Source organism: Phalangium opilio, unplaced genomic scaffold, assembly GCF_054372755.1.
Source record: "Phalangium opilio isolate 3A_F unplaced genomic scaffold, DU_Popi_V2 ptg000011l_1, whole genome shotgun sequence".
NCBI lineage: Eukaryota > Metazoa > Arthropoda > Arachnida > Opiliones > Phalangiidae > Phalangium > Phalangium opilio.
The window spans coordinates 3,997,756-4,015,810 of NW_028324147.1; the positions used below are offsets into that span (position 1 = coordinate 3,997,756).

Genomic DNA, 18,055 nt, shown 5'->3' on the forward strand with positions numbered 1-18,055 from the left:
AAGTGTTTTGTGTTTCATAAAAACATCAACGTGAATCACATTTAAGCGAAAAAACATGGATATGTTCATCTTTCTTGGAATTAATGTGAAAACAGTGCGCGAGTGTTTTATGTGCAAATGACAGGATGCTAACAAAATTCATTGTTGTGAAGTGGACAAGGCTTAGCTACTTTCCAATGGTAAGCAAATGCATTTATTTTTCATTGTCGCCTCTCACTGGCAACTCCATAACCCTAACATCGATAATGTACACGTATTGTTATAAAAATTGTTGGGTAGGGATATTGCATCACAAATGTAACTTTATTTGTAACAAATTACAATCTTCATACTTCAAAATAATGTTACAATAAGACTATTCTGGCGCGTCTCCAGAATTCATAAAATAAGCGGAAGCCGTGTAAACGGGCCATTTCTTGTACTTATCCGATTCCAAATACTTGCGCAAGTTAGGTAGCGACTCGACTCTTTTCAAATAAGACTTGAGATTATCATACTTATCAAAACTAGCTGATGAAAACAATCTGTTTAATTCCATGGCTTCGTAGATTAGGAAATCAACATAAGTAACTCTATTTCCGACAAACCATTCTTTATCCTGCAAGTACTCTGAAAACAAACGTAGCTTCTCGGGTAGCGTTTCCAAGTATCCCTTCTTTAGGTTTTCAACGTTGGGATCGTAACACATCCTTCCCAAACCGTCCTCTAGATCATGCGCTTGTTGTTCCAGTAAATCCAGCTGAGCCATTTCAATCTTATCTCGGCCCGCTAGGTCGTATTTGCGGCCCAAGTATCTCAGGATGGCCAAACTTTGCGTCAATTTCACGTCCTCATCAGCGTCGATAATGTAGGGTAGATTAGGGAAGGCCAAACCCAAGGTGTACTTGACTTTAAGCCATTCTTTGAATGAGTCTTCACTAGACTTACGACGTTTAATTTCGACATCGGCACCCACGTGGTGAAGAAGGTAAACAATTGGTTCCGCCAAACCACGAACATCCCAGTAAGAGAATACTATCGGGGCCATTACTTAGCTTATGAAGTCCTTTAACTCGAGTGACAGCGAGATTACGCTGGAAATTGAGACGTGAAACAAATTATTTCTTTTTATATGAGGACCAACACTTCACACAGCGGTCTTATCTTAATCTTTGTTTAAAAATAACTATATTGCCAACGTGAATAGGCATAATACCATTGACAAGATAAAGCGAGTATAAAGCTGATATAAAAATCATTCCCGCCAACACGAGCCTCGACTTGGTTTGACTATCAGCATGAAATTATAGAGGTGACTCAGGGAATTCTTAAGATATTGATGTCAACCTGGTCCAAGCGTAGCGGGCTTACTAAATTACCCACTAGAGACTGGAGGGGGGATAAGTATTCTCAGTGTCATCTCTATAATGTCTGGAATTAGGGTCTCTGTTCAGACCAATCGAAGCAAATCTAACTTGATTACGTAATCAATATACTTCGGAAAGTATTGAAATGGTTTTTGCTTCTTAATTTTTTAATGCATAAGCTCAACGTACAACAAGTATGCGATTTCTTAATCATATAAATTTTACGATCAGTTTTACCAAACTGAATTATATTACAGCTCTCATGGTTTTACCATAGGTAGCTCGGGCCCCCCGGGTGGGGCGTTTAAGAAAGAGAGTAATGCATGGCTTAGTACTTACTGTTGCAGACACCGATTCAAAAGAGAGTAATGCTGCTCTAGCAGACTTAGTAGCCGTAGAGCTTCCAAATGACTCTAGAAAAAATATCCCTGCATTGTGCTGCTCCCTGGAATTGAATATTGGAATTTACAGTTCTCGTTTCTCCACCTTAATTTGGATCAATATTCCCTTGGTCCTAGGGGCAAGGTTGTATTTTGGACCCATCTACCTCAATAGGGTGACTAAGGTCAAGGTCTATATATAGGTCAATTTTCCGACCTTAGTGTAGTTCAGGGAAGGACAGGTCCAAAGTGCATTCTTCCTCGAACCAGAGTGTTTTACTTCCGGTAGTAACCTTGATAAAAGTGGGAGTGTTTGTTTTGATATGTACAGGGACTTTTTAAGAGGCCTTCTGGTTGTGCAGGGCGATAAAAATTTAGTCCATTAACTTTTAATAAGTTTAATTTATTAATTAAGTATATGATACAATAATCGTTTCTTTTTTAATTAAAACGGAGCTTCTCCTTTACCGCCAAAATGAGCGAAAGGCGCAAACAGTGGCCATTCCTTGTATTTATCAGAATTAATATATTTGTTAACATTAGGCAATGATTGAACCCGTTTCAAATAGGCCACCAAATTAGGGTACTTGTTAAAAATATCGGGCGCGAAATACCTATTATGGTCCAAGGCTTCGTAGGCCAAGAAATCAACGTAGGTAACCGAATCACCCACGAACCAATCGCGATCTCCCAAATACTTTGAAAGTAACCCTAACCTATGGGGTAAATTGGCCAGAAACTCTGGTTTCAAACGATCGTGGAATGAACTGTAACACAAGTCACCCAAAGCAATTTGTAGATCACGAATCTCTTGTTCAACCATATCCAAGTGGGTGATTTCATCCTCGGTTTTTCCCGCCAAATTGAATTTTCTTCCCAAACGACGCATGATGGCCACGGTTTGGTTTATTTTGACGTCACCATCGATTAAATACGGCAAATTAGGGAAATCAAGACCAACTTCGCCGCTAACCTTTCTCCAATTATCTTTGAACTTTCCGGGACGAGCGTCTCCAACTTCGTACATTTTGAACTCGAAATCGGCTCCGACATGATGAAGAAGGTACAGGATTGGGGCCCCAAAGCCTCTGTAGTTCCAATAGCCTAGGGTTAAAGGAGCCATGACTTGATGCTCGTCTTGTTCTATCGACCGATGCCAAGGGTAGACTGCGATAACTTTCAATCAGTGATGAGGGATTTGGTTTAAGTTGTTTGCCTCTCTTATCGGGAAAATATCTCTCATACTGAAGATAACCTTGAAGCGATGTATGTCCTTGAGACTAGAAAATTGTCTACTCACGCTTTAAATAAGGAATGTTCATAGGTTTTTTTTTAAAATAGCGGGAAGTGTAGCTAATTTTTACAAAATAATATTTAGTAATATTCCCACGTGACATGCAAGTTTGAAAGATTTAAATTTTCATTGTTGGTCAACAACTTTTGCATATTTAATCTTGCCTTCTATTGGCCTCTCTAAACAGACCATAGATATAGTAATATATCTATGAAACAGACAAGAACTTGAGGTATAAATTAAAAGGGGACATTCATAAAGTCACAAAATAAAAATAGTCATTTTGGTTAAATTTTATCATCGTTTATTTTTATAAATCGTACAAAAACGTAAAATTTATTGGGGAAGTTCTCCTTTCCCGCCAAAATGAGCGAATGGCGCGTAAATGGGCCATCTTTGGTACTCTTTCGATTCCATATACTTCTTGATATTGGGCAAAGATTCGACTCGTTTCAAAAAGGCTTTCAATGTTGGGAACTTGTCGAAAATATCGATAGCGAACATGCGATTGTGATCCAAGGCTTCGTAAATGACAAAATCAACATACGTCACCGAGTCCCCGACGAACCAATCACGGGTACCCAAGTATTTGGCGAACTGTTCCAACTTTTCTGGCAAATTGTTGAGGTATTCGACTTTATTAGTTTCGAAATCGCCACCGGATCTTGAATATGACAATATAATTAAATTCATCTCGAGATCGTTGGCTTCTTGCTCCAGTAAATCAATCTGAGTGAATTCATCCTCGTTTTTTCCCGCCAAATTGAATTTTCGCGCCAAACGGCGGACAATGGCTAGACTTTGAGTTATGCGCGTGTCACCATCGATGAGATATGGAAGGTTAGGGAAAGCCAAACCCTTGTCGTACTTTTCTTTCAACCATTCGGCTTTGTACGGAGGTTCGTTAGCGATATTGTACCTTTTGACCTCAAAGTCAGCTTCCGCGTGGTGCAATAGGAAGACAATATGTTCGGCTAAGCCTCGGAGATGCCAGTAACCATAAACTAATGGAGCCATAACTGTTTTCTATAAGTTGATAAAGAATTACACCGAAATAATCCTAATCTTGTCAGAGCTCAACGACAGAGGCACACACCTCTCTTTATAACGGGGCTTGAGTGGTAGCCAGCTAACTGTTACGAAGTCTATTTTATCAAGTTTTTAGGCGCGAAGGGGGAGCGGTTTTCTACTTCTAGAGGCCCTGTCTAGTCGCTTGTCTGTAGCTCACTCTGTACGTGGCATTGAAATTATATTACGCTACTATTTGAGATATTTTTTCAATATAGCAATTTGGACGTAATGAAATATTTACAACATTGAACACTCCGCGTGAAATAAACTATAGGATAACCTTCAAGTGTTTGTAACGCTTCATATATAGAGTATCAATGAGGTGTCGAACACTTGACGAAATCCTGTACATTCAGTTGATGTATTTTTTGTTTAAAAAGCCCAAAATCGACTTCAAAATTCACTAAGAACATAATTTGATATTAAAATATCAACTTAAATGACCTAAAGTATGAAATAATCTTCTAAAAAATAAAATCACTACGAAATCTAATAATCCGGTTTGCTATTACCAACTTCTGTCCGACTTCTCGAATGTCACCCCACTTAAGTTTTGTCATAAAACCTACAACTGTTAAAGGCAGGGGTTCGACATTAACTAAAGAAGATTAGGAAATTATTTTCAATTAAGTGAGAACTATAAATGTTTTATCACAAGCACATACTCCATATACATGACACTATACATACCATAAGTTCATAAGATATGTTCGCCATAAGTTTGTTAATCTCTGGTTACAAACTGGAGCTTGTCATGAAGTGAATGTGGTAGGTCATAGATTCGAGTTAAAGCGATTATTGCCTGGTGAGGCGCTGCTCTCAAATTTGGGCTTAGTAATGCAGACTAAATAGGACCTAGATGGAAGTCCTGCAAAATTAACCACCGAGATAGGACTTCAATTCTCGCTTGTCGTTCTCCCTCGAACTAGCTCGAGCTGTAAGTCTCTAACATTACGAAGCATAGGTAGTGTCATACTTATGGAATATATCTTATAAACTTATGACATACGTTATAGATTTATACTTTGTAAGGCAAGCTCTACACCGTTTTTTTAAACTTCAAGAAATTAAATTTTGTTATTTGTTTTATTTTATTTTAATTTTATTATTCCATTGATCGCTTAAAATACATTTAATCACGGGTAAATTCATGTCTGGGGTATTTTGAAGTAAATCTATACAGTCTAACGTTTTTAAAGGTGTCGCTATTTAAGTATTTCTTTATCGACGGTATCGCTTCGAATCTTTGCGAAAATTGAACCAAATTTTCGTGGGAATTGACTTGTTCCGCGAAAAGAATTTTGTAATGATCCAGAGTTTCCCAAATAAGAAAATCAACGTAACTTAATTTCTCCGGATAAACGAACCATTTTGAATCCCCCAAAACTTTAGAGAAATATTTCAAACTTTCGGGTAAACGTTTCAAACATTCTTGGTAAGCTTGATCGTAACTCGGGTGAAAGAAAATGGTTGTAAATTTTTTAATGAAATCCCGACTTTCTTGTTCCAATATCTCGGCTCGAATCAAATGTCCATCTTCTTTGGGCATTAGATCGTACTTGCGGGCCAAGTATCGGACGATGGCCAAACTCTGAGTAACCTTTACGTCCCCGTCTATGTAATAAGGCAAATTGGGGTAAAGTAAACCCAAATTGTCTTTATCTTTCAAGAAGTCGCTCTTGTCATAAGGTTGATTTGGTAATGGATCCGGAAGTACGTATCTTTTGTCTTCAAAGTCGATTTCCAAGTAATGAAGCATGAGTCTGATTGGTTCAGCAACACCACGTGAATCCCAGTACCCTAATGTTGGTTTTGACATCTTTGTATTGTTGATGAGAAACTGTTTAATAGAGAGAATTAAGTATTTTTACTAATAGGTAGTAGTGGGCGGGGCAAGTGTTGCCAGTTAGTTGTGACGTGTGCAATTCAACCACTATCTACAATAGATTGAAGAATTCAGTTCGATTCAGTACTGGATCATTCAGTGTCCGAACCTGAATGATGCAGGAATGGAAATGCTCTAATAACAAATTTCTGGCAACCCTGATGCGCATGCGCTGTTAAAGTTAAGAAACGGGGGGGGGGATTAATTTCTCTGGCCCCCTTTAGCGCATGCGCCCTATCTATAAAAGGTTGTGAATTAAGTTTACGACCTCGACTTATACATTTCTTCATTACTATTAATATAATTACTTGGTTTTCTAGGACGAATTTGTCACCCAGAGAGGCCCCAACGTCAGTATTTTCTTGATTAAGACAGAACAATGTCAATTTATTAGAATTATAAAAGGGTCTTTGAGAGATTTGAAGGCTAAATTGATTATATAATAATGGGATATCAACACTTGACAATATTTAGGGGGTTTGCTGTTAAGTGCCGTAGCGAGATTAAACAGTAATCTTATCTAAGTTAGGCTTAGAAAGGAGAAACGTTAACAATCGAAACTTCACGTTATGGTTATATGTAGACTGAAGTAATATTTTATCAGGTAGATTGCCTCCCCCCCCCCGTTTTTACCGCGAAAAAATACTTTTATACAGCCGGGCTGCCAGTGTGTATACCTGTACAGAACGGAACCGATCTATGTGGTTTCTTGCACTGAACGCATTTTGAACTAACAGGTGATTAGCTTCTGGGCGGCAAAGTTTGAGGGAATACGACACATGTCGGCGTTCCTACCCTATAGGTGCCGACTGTCCCGTGTCCGCCGGAGGTGACTTACCCCAATGCCACCTTCCGTCACCTCCCAAGTAAACCTCATTTCCTTCCCTGCTTACACACATACGACCTAGCGGCCCCCGTCAGTGCTGGGCCGCGTAGGGTCTCCCGCTCAATTCTTCCTGGTGCTCAAGGCCTAACGGCTAAGCACTAGTGCTAGTCGGTGGAAAAAAAAAAAAAAAAAAAAAACAGGTGATTAGTCACTCAGAAGTCTATGAAAGGAAACGACCTTGTCCTTCCTAGTGTTTATTCATTCATTTATACATATTCGTTAAGCCTTTGAGCAGACTTCTGTGCAAATATATGGATTCAAACAATAAGGACTAAATGTTTTGGACTTGTAACGTTGAAGCCCTATTTATAGTCTTTGTTGTCCGGATACCACCGGATGTTCCATCTTAACCCTCATTCAAGCAGACGAAAAAGACCTATTTACACATTTTGAAAGTTCCCTGGACTTTTATGGGATCTGTCAACAACCTATTATAAATTGAAAATACAAACCATTAAATATAATTCGAGAAAAAATACTTGAAAATACCAAACTAAGCTTATTTTTTCCTTATTTTTATTTTTATTAATAAGAAATAAAAAGTTCTTAGTAAACAAGATAGAAAAGAACCAAAAAAAAAAAAACACTCGGCCCAAGTCACAAAATTCCGCTCGTATAGTTCATTCCACCTTGATAGTACAACATTTAATCGCCTGAAATTACTTCAATCCAATTGTATTTATAAAGCTAACCCTTATTGACTTCTATAATTGGTATCAACTTTGACCCTCCCTGGAGACGCAATATCCCCAATTTCCCAAATCGCCCGTCGATAGCTGTTAGTCCAACAAACTACGAATGGACCGAGTTTTCTCGTTTACACAAACATTGGATTGGAAGCTTTAAGATCTCATACCGTATAGGGAATTTCGCTGGCAATTGCGGAAATTGCTCTTTGCTGATCCCGAAAGAAGAAGAAGAAAAAAGAATTAGGGAGAGGAAACGAAACGATGGACAAAAAGAGCTAATATCGTCTCCAAAGACCAATTTATCGGTTTCTTTCTTTCTTTCTTGTCTGACGTAATAAAGAAAGGGGTTTTGTTTGTTTCGCCTGCCCTTTTGGAAGACTTCGCTTAATCCATAGAGTGCCCTGTTCGGCAATTTTTGGGCCTAGCTTTCGTGGGATGTTTTTACCCTAGTCAGCTATAGCTATAGGTTAGTAAAGCCAGGAATGCATACAGGTAATTGGAGTCATTGTTTACCTAGCCATTTTCAGTCAACGTATCTAGGCGGGGTTTGTGGAAAGAGCTAGCTGCTAGACTAATCATTATGTATGATGAATGTTACTCCGCGAATTAATAATCTTATCTGTTGCACCTTGCGCCCACGTAGGACCTCGCGTTGCTACGAAGTACCAACCAATGAAATTACAATTAGAAAGACGTCATCAGAATTATTAATAGGCGTGACAGATAGTAGGTTCTCAAGTCCGGCCTACAATGCCCGCGTATAAGTTAACATGGGAGATATGAGGGCACAATGATTCCAAGTAGCTGTATGTATTCCTGGAGAAGGATATGCAACTGGGGATATCTGGGGAAGAATTGAATTTATTTAGGCTTCTTGGTGAGACGTTTTAGTTCTTCGTAGGAAATTGTTCGTTAGTGTAATGAATTAGGCCTAACATGCCCCAATAGAGGTTTTCTATAAATTTCTTTTTGTGTTTTAGAGGTTAAAAAATAAAAGCAACAGCCTATTTCTTCACCGCAGGACCAGTCAATTATAATCTTAATTAAATAGTTAGATAGTTTAGTAAAAAGCACTTTGAAATATAATACGAAATCGTTATTGTTAAATTACGAAATTTATTTATTGTAGAAAATCATGTACATTTAATTCCACAATTAATACTTTTTTAAATGATTCGTTTGGGTGCATCTCCGCTACCACTCCATTTAGCGACGGGGCTAAAGAAGGGCCATATCTTGTATTTTCCGCCTTGCATGTATTTCTGAACTCCTGGTAAGGCTTCTAATCGCTTGATGTAGGCGGCGATGTTAGGGTAATCCGTGACTATTTGAGGGTGTAAGTAAATCAACTTGTCCAAAGATTCCACCATCAAAAAGTCGACGTAAGTCAGCTTGTTTCCCACCAGCCATTGATCGTCCTTCAAACTGTCCGAAACGTTTTTGACCCAGCCAAGTCGCCTTTGGTCTCCCATTTTCTTGAACTCTTCGGGAAAATCGTTATCTGGGAAGTAAGCGATACGACCAATTTCATTCGTGATATCCATCGAGACTTGTTCCAACATATTTGCTTTGATTTCGTCCAACTCGTTTGTGGCCAGAAGACCGTGTTTCTTCGCCAAGTATCTATAGTTAATTGAATTTAATAAATTAGGCTTAACTTTGCCTAAGTTATCCTAAAACTTGTCCAAAAGAAATAGCAGACGATTTATTTTAAAACGAGGGGGACACGAGAGTGATCAAAGGGGCCATTAATTTAAACATAAGTTCATAAGATATGTTCCCCATAAGTTTGTCACTGATAACTTAGAAACTGGAGCTTGTCATGAAGTGAGTGAGGTAGGTCATAGATTCGAGGTAAAGCGAAGACACCTGGTGAGGCGCTGCTGTCAAATTTGGGCTTAGTAATGCAGACTAAATAGGACCTAGATGGATGTCCAGCAAAATTAACCACCACCGAGTGTAGAACTTCTCGCTTCCGTCGTTCTGGAACTAGCTCGAGCTGTAAGTTTCTAGCATTACGAAGTATAGGAAGTATCATACTTATGGAGGAACATACTTATAAACTTATGTTTAAAGTATTAATATATTAAGAATACCTCATAATGGCGAGAGTTTGCGTGATTTTAATATCTCCGTCGATGTAGTAAGGAATATTAGGATAATCCAATCCCAATTTTTCTCTTTCCTGCATCCATTCGTTGGTGGCGAAGAAGTTGGACATATCTCCAAATTCGTATCTTTTATCCTCAAATTCGACCCCGACGTAATGGAGAAGAGTACGAATGGGTTCTCCCAAGCCACGCATGTTCCAATATCCAACAACAGGGGCCATGATTGAAGCTTGAATCAGCGCCATTTTGAAAAGTTGAAGAAGGAAAAAAAACACAAAACAGTTATATAAAAATTTGAGGAAGTAAGCCCATTTATTGCAAAAATGTTTCAATGGATTAACAAAAGAGGCTTACCGAAGAAGATACACGCCTTGATCTTTCCCTTCACCTGTCGTTGCGGCGACTGGGAGACGAGGTACAAGCGTGGCAACCTTCACGCAATATTTATTTTTTCCAAGTATTAAAAACCTTCAAGGTCGCAAAGGACAAGGGGTAAACTACTCCGATGTTTTATTGAAATTTTTTTTTAAAAAAAGGTGATGGGTTAAGAGTCACTTCGGTATGCACTCTGATTATTTTGATTTACTATGTCACGAGCTAATTAAATCCAATTAAAAATCATCCCTCAGCTTTCCACGATTGTGGGGTTTGCTCAAATATCCGATTTCGATATATTTTTTATTAAATACATTTTTAAATGCCTTTGCCCTGATGTTTGGGGGTTGAAGGTCACCCCTTAATTACTCCATGAAAAATGCCAATGCAAACGGTATTAAATAATTACTTTGTTGCAGGAATGTATGGCAGACTTTTAGACTAGGGTCATGCTTTGAATACGTAGCCTATAATTATCACATGACGTTCGTGTTTGCACGAATAAGAAATCAATATTATTTTGTTAAATTACAAGCTTTAATTCATATAGAAAAAAATGAACATTTAATTCCACAGCTTTAAATGGTTCGTTTGGGTGCATCTCCGCTACCACCCCATTTAACGATAGGGCCAAAGAGTGGCCAAATTTTGTACGTTCCTCCTTGCATGTATTTCTGAACTCCTGGTAAAGCTTCTAGTCGCTTGATGTAGGCGGCAAGGTTAGGGTATTCCGTCGCTACTTTAGGGTGTAAGTAAACTAACTTGTCCAAAGATTCCACCATCATAAAGTCAACGTAAGTCAGCTTGTTTCCCACCAGCCATTCATTGTCCTTCAAAAAGTCCGAAACGTTTTTGGCCCATGCGTTTAACCTTCGCTCTCCCATTTGCTTCATCTCTTCGGTAAAATCACCACCTCGGTAGTGAACGCTACGTATGATTTCGTTCAAGATATCAATCGAGACTTGTTCCAAAGTATCTACTTTGATTTCGTCCAACTCGTTTGTGGCCAGAAGACCGTGTTTCTTTGCCAAGTATCTATAGTTAATTGCGTTTAGTAAATTAGGCTTAACGTTGCAAATAAAGTGGGAGGTTCCGAGGGACACTGTTTTCCACTTATGGTTGGAGTGTTTTAGGGATGACCCCTTAATTAAATTAGAAATCAATGTCTTAATCAGTTTCTTAATTAAATCAGGGATAAATTAAATTTTAGAAGTAGGAATGGAGAACGGTTAGTATTTATTTCAGTCCGACTCATAGCCCAGTATAGAGCCCCCGATCCCTCCAACACGTAACGAAAAGTTTAAATTATCTTATTGGCTCACTTAAACTACGTTTTGATGACGTTTCTGACGAGGACGGCGAAAAATACGGAGGTAATTCCTTTTTACCTCTGTCGCTATGACCCGCCTCTTCTTTCATACCACCCTCCGTCCCATGGAAGGAGGTCCGGGACTTTGACGCGCGCCCAGATTACTCGTTCTCCATTCCTCCGTCTAAAATTAAATCTAATCCCTGATTAAATATGAGGAGCCATGCGTAACATAACTTGAAAACGGTTTCCCTGACGGCAAAATGTTTATTTATTGATTTAAGTTTACCTCATGATGGATAATGTTTGCGTGATTTTAATATCTCCATCGATGTAGTAGGGCATATTAGGGAAGTCCAGTCCCAATTTTTCTTTTTCCTGCATCCATTCGTTCTTGGAAAGAAAGGTGGAAATATCTCCAAACTCGTATCTTTTGTCCTCAAAGTCGACCCCGGCGTAGTGCAGAAGAGTTCGAATGGGTTCTGCCAAACCACGAATGTTCCAATATCCAACCACTGGAGCCATGATCGATGGTTTTACTATATTTGCTTGTAACCGAAGATAAATCTAAGGCTCTTTAGTTTTAACGGTCTTGTAACCAAGACAGAGTCTGAGAGAATAAGTAAGAGAACGTGTATCAACGCTTAGTATTTATAGTTTCCCTCCCAATTGTTGTTATCTATCAAGGTTGAAATAGTCAAGGGGAAATCTAAAACAGATTTTAATTAAATATTTATTGAATCAAGAGCTGCAGTTAAGCGATTTTGGGGTCGCGTCATATTTGACGGTTTTGGAAAAATATTACATCTACGCATGCTCGAGGCATTTGAGGTCAAGGGGAGAAACATTTTTTGGCGCGAAATAAACAATTAGCATGGGTATTTAAAGGGGAGTGGAAACCGAATGGAGATTCCTATCCAATTAAACACTAAATATTCTTTGGGAGACCATCCGTCGAAATATATCTGCGTTATGTTGTTTTTTTAAGAAACTAACCTACCTTTTTTCGCAACTTTAAAATTGAACAAAAGGGTGCTTAAGTAAAAATGGTGCGGGTTGAGTATAGTTTTGAATAGCATTTGCCCCCAGTTAATTACCCCTTGAAAAATCGCTAGAGTTGGAAAGTATGGGGAGAGTTTTGCTTGGGGGCGTTCACGGATCTTTTCATATTGGTGTTTTGGGTCGAACAATTAGTAAAGTGATACTTAAACATGGAATTTCGGACTGTGCCTGACATGGAATATTTTTAGGTCCTGCCTTGACTGCAAGTATCCCTTGACTTTTGCGTTTGCACGAATAAGAAATCATTATGTTGTTAAATTACAAACTTTATTTCATTTAGAAAAATCATGAACATTAATTCCACAGTTAATACTTTTTAAATGGTTCGTTTGGGTGCATCTCCGGTACCACCAAATTTAGCGGCGGGGCTAAAGAATGGCCAAATCTTGTATTTGCCTCCTTGCATGTATTTCTGAACTCCTGGTAAAGCTTCGAGACGCTTGATGTAGGCGGCGATGTTGGGGTAATCCGTCACTACATTAGGGTGTAAATAAATCAACTTGTCCAACCATTCCACCATCAGAAAGTCGACGTAAGTCAGCTTGTTTCCCACCAGCCATTCATCGTCCTTCAAACTGTCCGAAACGTTTTTGACCCAACCGAGTAACCTTTGCTCTCCCATTTTCTTAAACTCATCGGGAACATCGTCATCTTGGTAGTAAGAGACACGTATAATTTCGTTCATGATATCCATCGCGATTTGTTCTAAAGTATTTGCTCTGATTTCGTCCACCTCGTTTGTGGCCTGAAGACCGTGTTTCTTCGCCAAGTATCTATATAGTAATTGAATTTTGTAAATTAGGCTTAACATTGTCTTTCAGTTTCTTATTTAAATTTAAGGGACCGTCCGTAAAATATTCGAAACATAACTTGAAAACGGTGTCCCGGATGCCAAAATGTTTATTTATTTATTTAAGTTTACCTCATAATGGATAATGTTTGGGTGATTTTAGTATCTCCATCGATGTAATAGGGAATATTAGGGAATTCCAACCCCAATTTATCTTTTTCCAGCACCCATTCGTTGGTTGTGAAGAAGGTGGTCAAATCTCCGAACGGGTATCTTTTATCCTCAAAGTCGACTCCGACGTAATGCAGAAGAGTTCGAACGGGTTCTCCCAAACCACGAATGTCCCAATATCCAACCACTGGTGCCATGACAGATGATTTTAACCGAAGATAAACCAGGAGCTCTTTTATCGGTGTATAACCAAGACTGAGTCTTAGAGAATAAGTAATCCAACGTGTATCAACGCTTAGCATTTATAGTTTTCCAATTATTGTTATCTATCAAGGTTGAAATAGTCAAGGGGAAAACTACAATGACTTGTAATTAAATATCTATTGAATTATAAGAGATAGTTCAGTGATTGTCGGGTCGGGTCAAATGTAACGGTTTTGGAAAAAATATTGCATCTAAGCATGACTGACATATTTAAGTTCAATTAAGGATTTAATATTTTTCCTTGCGAAATAAACAACTAGCATGGATGTTTAAAGTTAGTGGAAACCGAATAGAGTTTCCTGTACATACTCTTTGGGAGACCATCCGTCGAAATATATCTGAAATAACAGACATCTAAATAAACAAATGTACAAACAACTTCTGAAATATATATGATTTTGTTCGAACTATTCTCTCTGGTTTGAATGGCATTCCCCCCAGTGATTTACCCCTCGAAAAACGGTAGAGCAGGGAGATTTTTGCTTGGGGGCGTTCACGGATCTTTTGGTATGTACTTAACAAGTTGAGAAACGATGATATGGGAGTAGAAGCCAATGTGCCAGATTGGTGTTTTGGGTCGAACAATTGGTAAAGTGATACTTGAACATCGCATTTCGGACTTTGCCTGACATGAATATTTTTAGGTCATGCCTTGACTTCAAGTATCCCTTGACTTTGGGGTTTGTATTTGTACGAGTAAGAAATCATTATTTTGTTAAATTAGAAACTTTATTTCATGTAGAAAAATCATAAACATTTAATTTCACAGTTAATTCTTTATTAAAAGGCTCGTTTGGGTGCATCTCCGCCACCACCCCATCTAACGACGGGGCCAAAGAATGGCCAAATCTTGAATGTACCGCCTTGCATGTATTTTTGAACTCCTGGTAAAGCTTCGAGACGCTTGATGTAGGCGGCAAGGTTAGGGTATTCCGTCGCTACTCTAGGGTGTAAGTACACCAATTTGTCCAAAGATTCCACCATCATAAAGTCGACGTAGCTCAGCTTGTTTCCCACCAGCCATTCATTGTCCTTCAAAAAGTCCGAAATGTTTTTGACCCAGCCGAATAACCTTTGCTCTGCCATTTTCTTCATGTCTTCGGAAATATCTTCACCTCGGAGGAAAACGCTATTTATGATTTCTAACATGATGTCCATCGAGACTTGTTCCAAAGTATTTGCGTTGATTTCGTCCAACTCGTTTGTGGGCATAAGTCCGTGTTTCTTCGCCAAGTACCTATAGTTTATTGAGTTTAGTAAATTAGGCTTAACGTTGCAAATTAAGTGGAATGTTGGACACTGTTTGCCACTTTTGGAGTGTTTTAGGGATGACCCCTTAATGTCTTTCAGGTTCTTATTTAAATATAAGGGGTCATCCGTAAAATATTCGTAACATAACTTGAAAACGGTTTATGTTAAATAAACGGGAAAATGGTTATTTATATAAGTTTACCTCATAATGGCGACGGTTTGAGTAATTTTAATATCTCCATCGATGTAGTAGGGTATATTAGGGAAGTCCAGTCCCAATTTTTCTCTTTCATCCATCCATTTGTTCTTGGAGAAGAAGTTGGGCTTTTCTCCAAACTGGTATCTTTTATCCTCAAAGTCGGCTCCGACGTAATGCAGAAGAGTTCGAACGGGTTCACCAAAACCACGAATGTCGTAATATCCAACCACTGGACGTGCCATGATTGATGATTTTACTTTTAGAGACTATATTTGTAAAGTTGAAAAAACCAGAAGTAGAAATTTATGAATAGCGTGGCTTACGCTAAGAAATGTTTAAACTGAGCAACAGGCTTACCCTAAGATAAACCAAGAGCTCTTTCGCTTTAACGGTCTTGTAGCCAAGACCGAGTCTGAGAAAATAAGTAAGAGAACGTGTAGAAACACTTAGCTTTTATAGTTTCCCAATTGTTGTTATCTATCAAGGATGAAATAGTCAAGGGGAAATCTAAAACAATTTTAATTAAATATTTATTGAATCAAGAGCTGCAGTTAAGCGATTTGGGGTCGCGTCAAATTTGACTCTCTTGGAAAAGTATTCCTTCTACGCATGCTCGAGACATTTATTTTGAGGTCAAGGGGGTGAAACATTTTCCGCGCGAATTAAACAATTAGCTTGGGTGTTTAAAGTTAGTGGAAACCGAATAGAGTTTTCCGTCCATGTAAACACTAAATACTCTTTGGGAGACCATCCGTCGAAATATATCTACGTTGTGTGGTTGTTTTTAAAGAAATTAACAACCTACCTTTTTTTCGCAACTTTTGGCAATGCGAATTCGAAAATTAAAGAATTGTGATTGTGTATAAAGAGCAGACACCCAAACAAAGAACTTTTTGATATATATAAATGATTTTGTTCGAACAATTCTAATTTTTTTTAATGGCATTTTCACTCCAGTGATTTACCCCTCGAAAAGTCGCTAGAGATGGAGAATACGGGGAGATTTTTGCTTGGGGGCGTTCACGGATCTTTTTATATTTACTTAACAAGTTGGGGAAACGATGATATAGGAGTAGAAGCCAATGGGACAGATTGGTCTTTGGGTGGAACAATTGGTAAAGGGATACTTAAACATCGCATTTAGGACTTGTCGTGGAATCCCTTGACTTTTGCATTTGAATGTATAAGAAAACATTATTATTCAATTACAAAATTTATTTCATGTAGAAAAATCATGTACATTTAATTCCACAGTTAATACTTTTTAAATGGGTCGTTTGGGTGCATCTCCGGCACCGCTCCATGTAGCGAAGGGGCTATAGAAGGGCCATATCTTGTATTTGCCGCCTTGCATGTATTTCTGAACTCCTGGTAAAGCTTCGAGACGCTTGATGTAGGCGGCGATGTTGGGGTAATCCGTCACAATTTTAGGATGTAAGTAAATCAACTGGTCCAAGCATTCCACCATCAAAAAGTCGACGTAAGTCAGCTTGTTTCCAACCAGCCATTGATTGTCCTTCAAACTGTCCGAAACGTTTTTGACCCAGCCGAGTAGCCTTTGCTCTCCCATTTTCTTGAACTGTTCGGGAACTGCGTCATTTTGGAAGTAAGCGTGTCGAACGAGTTCGTTCATGACATCCCTAGTGATTTGTTCCAGAGTATTTGCTTTGATTTCGTCCAACTCGTTTGTGGCCTGAAGACCGTGTTTCTTCGCCAAGTATCTATAGTTAATTTAATTTTGAAAATTAGGCTTAACATTGTCTTTCAGTTTATTTAAATTTAAGGGGCCATCCGTAAAATACAAAACTTGAAAACGGTGACCCAGAGTCCAAGACTGCAAAATGTTTATTTATTTATTTAAGTTTACCTCATAATGGATAATGTTTGAGTGATTTTAATATCTCCATCGATATAATATGGAATATTAGGGAATTCCAGCCCCAGTTTTTCTCTTTCCTGCATCCATTCATTGGTGGCGAAATCGGTCAAATCTCCAAACGCGTATCTTTTATCCTCAAAGTCGACCCCGACGTAATGGAGAAGAGTTCTAATGGGTTCTCCCAAACCACGAATGTTCCAATATCCAACCACTGGAGCCATGATTGATGATTTTACTTTTAGCGACTATATTTGCAAAAGAATGTTCTTTAAAAGTTGAAAAACCAGTATTAAAAATTGATGAATTAGACCTAGGCCTACGTGGCTTACTACACAAAATATTTAAATTGAATTGAGCAACAGGCTTACCGAAGATAACCCTTCTCTTTATCGGTCGACGCCAAGACTGAGTCTGAGAGAGCAAGTAAGAGAACGACTAGGAACGCTTTGCATTTATTATTTTTTTCCAAGTATTGTAAACAATCAAGGTCAAAATGGCCAAGGGGAAAACTACTACGGTTTTTAATTAAAAAAATTATTCAATTTAGAGCTGCAGTTCAGCAATTTTGGGGTCGGGTCCAATGTGACGGTTTTGGAAAAATATTACATCTGCGCATGTCCAAGATATTTGAGGTCAAGGGTGAAACATTTATACGCGCGAAATAAACAACAAGCTTGGGTTTTTCAAGGGGCATTCACTTTGGGACCACCCGTCGAAATATCCGCGTGATGTTCCAAATTAGAGCTGTTCGAAGTTAGGGGAGCTAACTTTATTTTGTTGGAACAATTCCATCTGGTTTGAATGGGATATTTTTTTTCCTCAGTGATTTACCCCTCGAGAAACGCTAGAGTTCGAGTGTACAGGGAGATATTTTTGCTTGGGGAGGCGGGGAGTACGGATCTTTTCATATATACACCTAATTATATTTAGTTAATCCCTATTCTGGAGATAAAAACCCGTATCTTATTAGCTTCTAACGCGGTGTGAAGTTAAACTGACACAAAATATGAGTCACAACGGGAAATCGAGTTGATTTCAAGGCTAACGTGACATTGTTGTTTCAGCTAAGCTTATAAAAAAATATATTTATGGT

General features: G+C 38.5%; 4 protein-coding genes and 4 pseudogenes across 9 annotated transcripts; all 8 read right to left on the reverse strand.

The window, feature by feature from the left end:
• Positions 1 to 284: 284 nt before the first annotated feature.
• Positions 285 to 1,845, reverse strand: LOC149709938 (glutathione S-transferase Mu 1 pseudogene; annotated as a pseudogene). The gene is made up of 2 exons (XR_016376413.1): positions 1,686 to 1,845; positions 285 to 1,073 (listed from the first exon to the last, which is right to left on the reverse strand). The product of XR_016376413.1 is annotated as a glutathione S-transferase Mu 1 pseudogene (transcript).
• A 284-nt stretch (positions 1,846 to 2,129) lies between these two features.
• On the reverse strand, positions 2,130 to 2,966 carry LOC149709939 (glutathione S-transferase Mu 1 pseudogene; annotated as a pseudogene).
• A 335-nt stretch (positions 2,967 to 3,301) lies between these two features.
• LOC149709940 (glutathione S-transferase pseudogene) lies at positions 3,302 to 4,330 on the reverse strand (annotated as a pseudogene).
• Positions 4,331 to 5,167: 837 nt separating this feature from the next.
• LOC149709941 (glutathione S-transferase pseudogene) lies at positions 5,168 to 6,961 on the reverse strand (annotated as a pseudogene). Its single transcript, XR_016376362.1, has 2 exons — positions 6,285 to 6,961; positions 5,168 to 5,931 (listed from the first exon to the last, which is right to left on the reverse strand). The product of XR_016376362.1 is annotated as a glutathione S-transferase pseudogene (transcript).
• A 1,646-nt stretch (positions 6,962 to 8,607) lies between these two features.
• Positions 8,608 to 11,954, reverse strand: LOC149709942 (glutathione S-transferase-like). Of its 3 annotated transcripts, XM_089858276.1 has the most exons (3): positions 10,017 to 10,206; positions 9,648 to 9,891; positions 8,609 to 9,174 (listed from the first exon to the last, which is right to left on the reverse strand). In XM_089858276.1, exons 2-3 carry the CDS (start codon positions 9,881 to 9,883, stop codon positions 8,718 to 8,720), a joined length of 693 nt encoding a protein of 230 aa, XP_089714402.1. In that variant the 5' UTR covers positions 9,884 to 9,891; positions 10,017 to 10,206; the 3' UTR covers positions 8,609 to 8,717. The 3 variants fall into 3 exon arrangements, with proteins under 3 accessions (XP_089714408.1, XP_089714402.1, XP_089714415.1); XM_089858282.1 differs by lacking the exons at positions 9,648 to 9,891; positions 10,017 to 10,206 and adding an exon at positions 11,636 to 11,954 and having other exon boundaries at positions 8,608 to 9,174; XM_089858289.1 differs by lacking the exons at positions 8,609 to 9,174; positions 9,648 to 9,891; positions 10,017 to 10,206 and adding exons at positions 10,538 to 11,072; positions 11,636 to 11,954.
• Positions 11,955 to 12,678: 724 nt separating this feature from the next.
• Positions 12,679 to 13,733, reverse strand: LOC149709943 (glutathione S-transferase-like). Its single transcript, XM_089858315.1, has 2 exons — positions 13,331 to 13,733; positions 12,679 to 13,181 (listed from the first exon to the last, which is right to left on the reverse strand). Exons 1-2 carry the CDS (start codon positions 13,669 to 13,671, stop codon positions 12,725 to 12,727), a joined length of 798 nt encoding a protein of 265 aa, XP_089714441.1. The 5' UTR covers positions 13,672 to 13,733; the 3' UTR covers positions 12,679 to 12,724.
• Positions 13,734 to 14,340: 607 nt separating this feature from the next.
• On the reverse strand, positions 14,341 to 15,555 carry LOC149709944 (glutathione S-transferase-like). The gene is made up of 3 exons (XM_089858325.1): positions 15,441 to 15,555; positions 15,087 to 15,349; positions 14,341 to 14,870 (listed from the first exon to the last, which is right to left on the reverse strand). The coding sequence occupies exons 2-3, from the start codon at positions 15,323 to 15,325 to the stop codon at positions 14,414 to 14,416; spliced, it is 696 nt and encodes a 231-aa protein (XP_089714451.1). The 5' UTR covers positions 15,326 to 15,349; positions 15,441 to 15,555; the 3' UTR covers positions 14,341 to 14,413.
• Positions 15,556 to 16,276: 721 nt separating this feature from the next.
• On the reverse strand, positions 16,277 to 17,442 carry LOC149709945 (glutathione S-transferase Mu 4-like). 2 transcript variants are annotated; one of them, XM_089858335.1, is made up of 3 exons: positions 17,331 to 17,442; positions 16,951 to 17,228; positions 16,277 to 16,804 (listed from the first exon to the last, which is right to left on the reverse strand). In XM_089858335.1, exons 2-3 carry the CDS (start codon positions 17,181 to 17,183, stop codon positions 16,348 to 16,350), a joined length of 690 nt encoding a protein of 229 aa, XP_089714461.1. In that variant the 5' UTR covers positions 17,184 to 17,228; positions 17,331 to 17,442; the 3' UTR covers positions 16,277 to 16,347. The 2 variants fall into 2 exon arrangements, with proteins under 2 accessions (XP_089714461.1, XP_089714470.1); XM_089858344.1 differs by having other exon boundaries at positions 16,951 to 17,207; positions 17,331 to 17,407.
• Between the last annotated feature and the right edge of the window lie 613 nt (positions 17,443 to 18,055).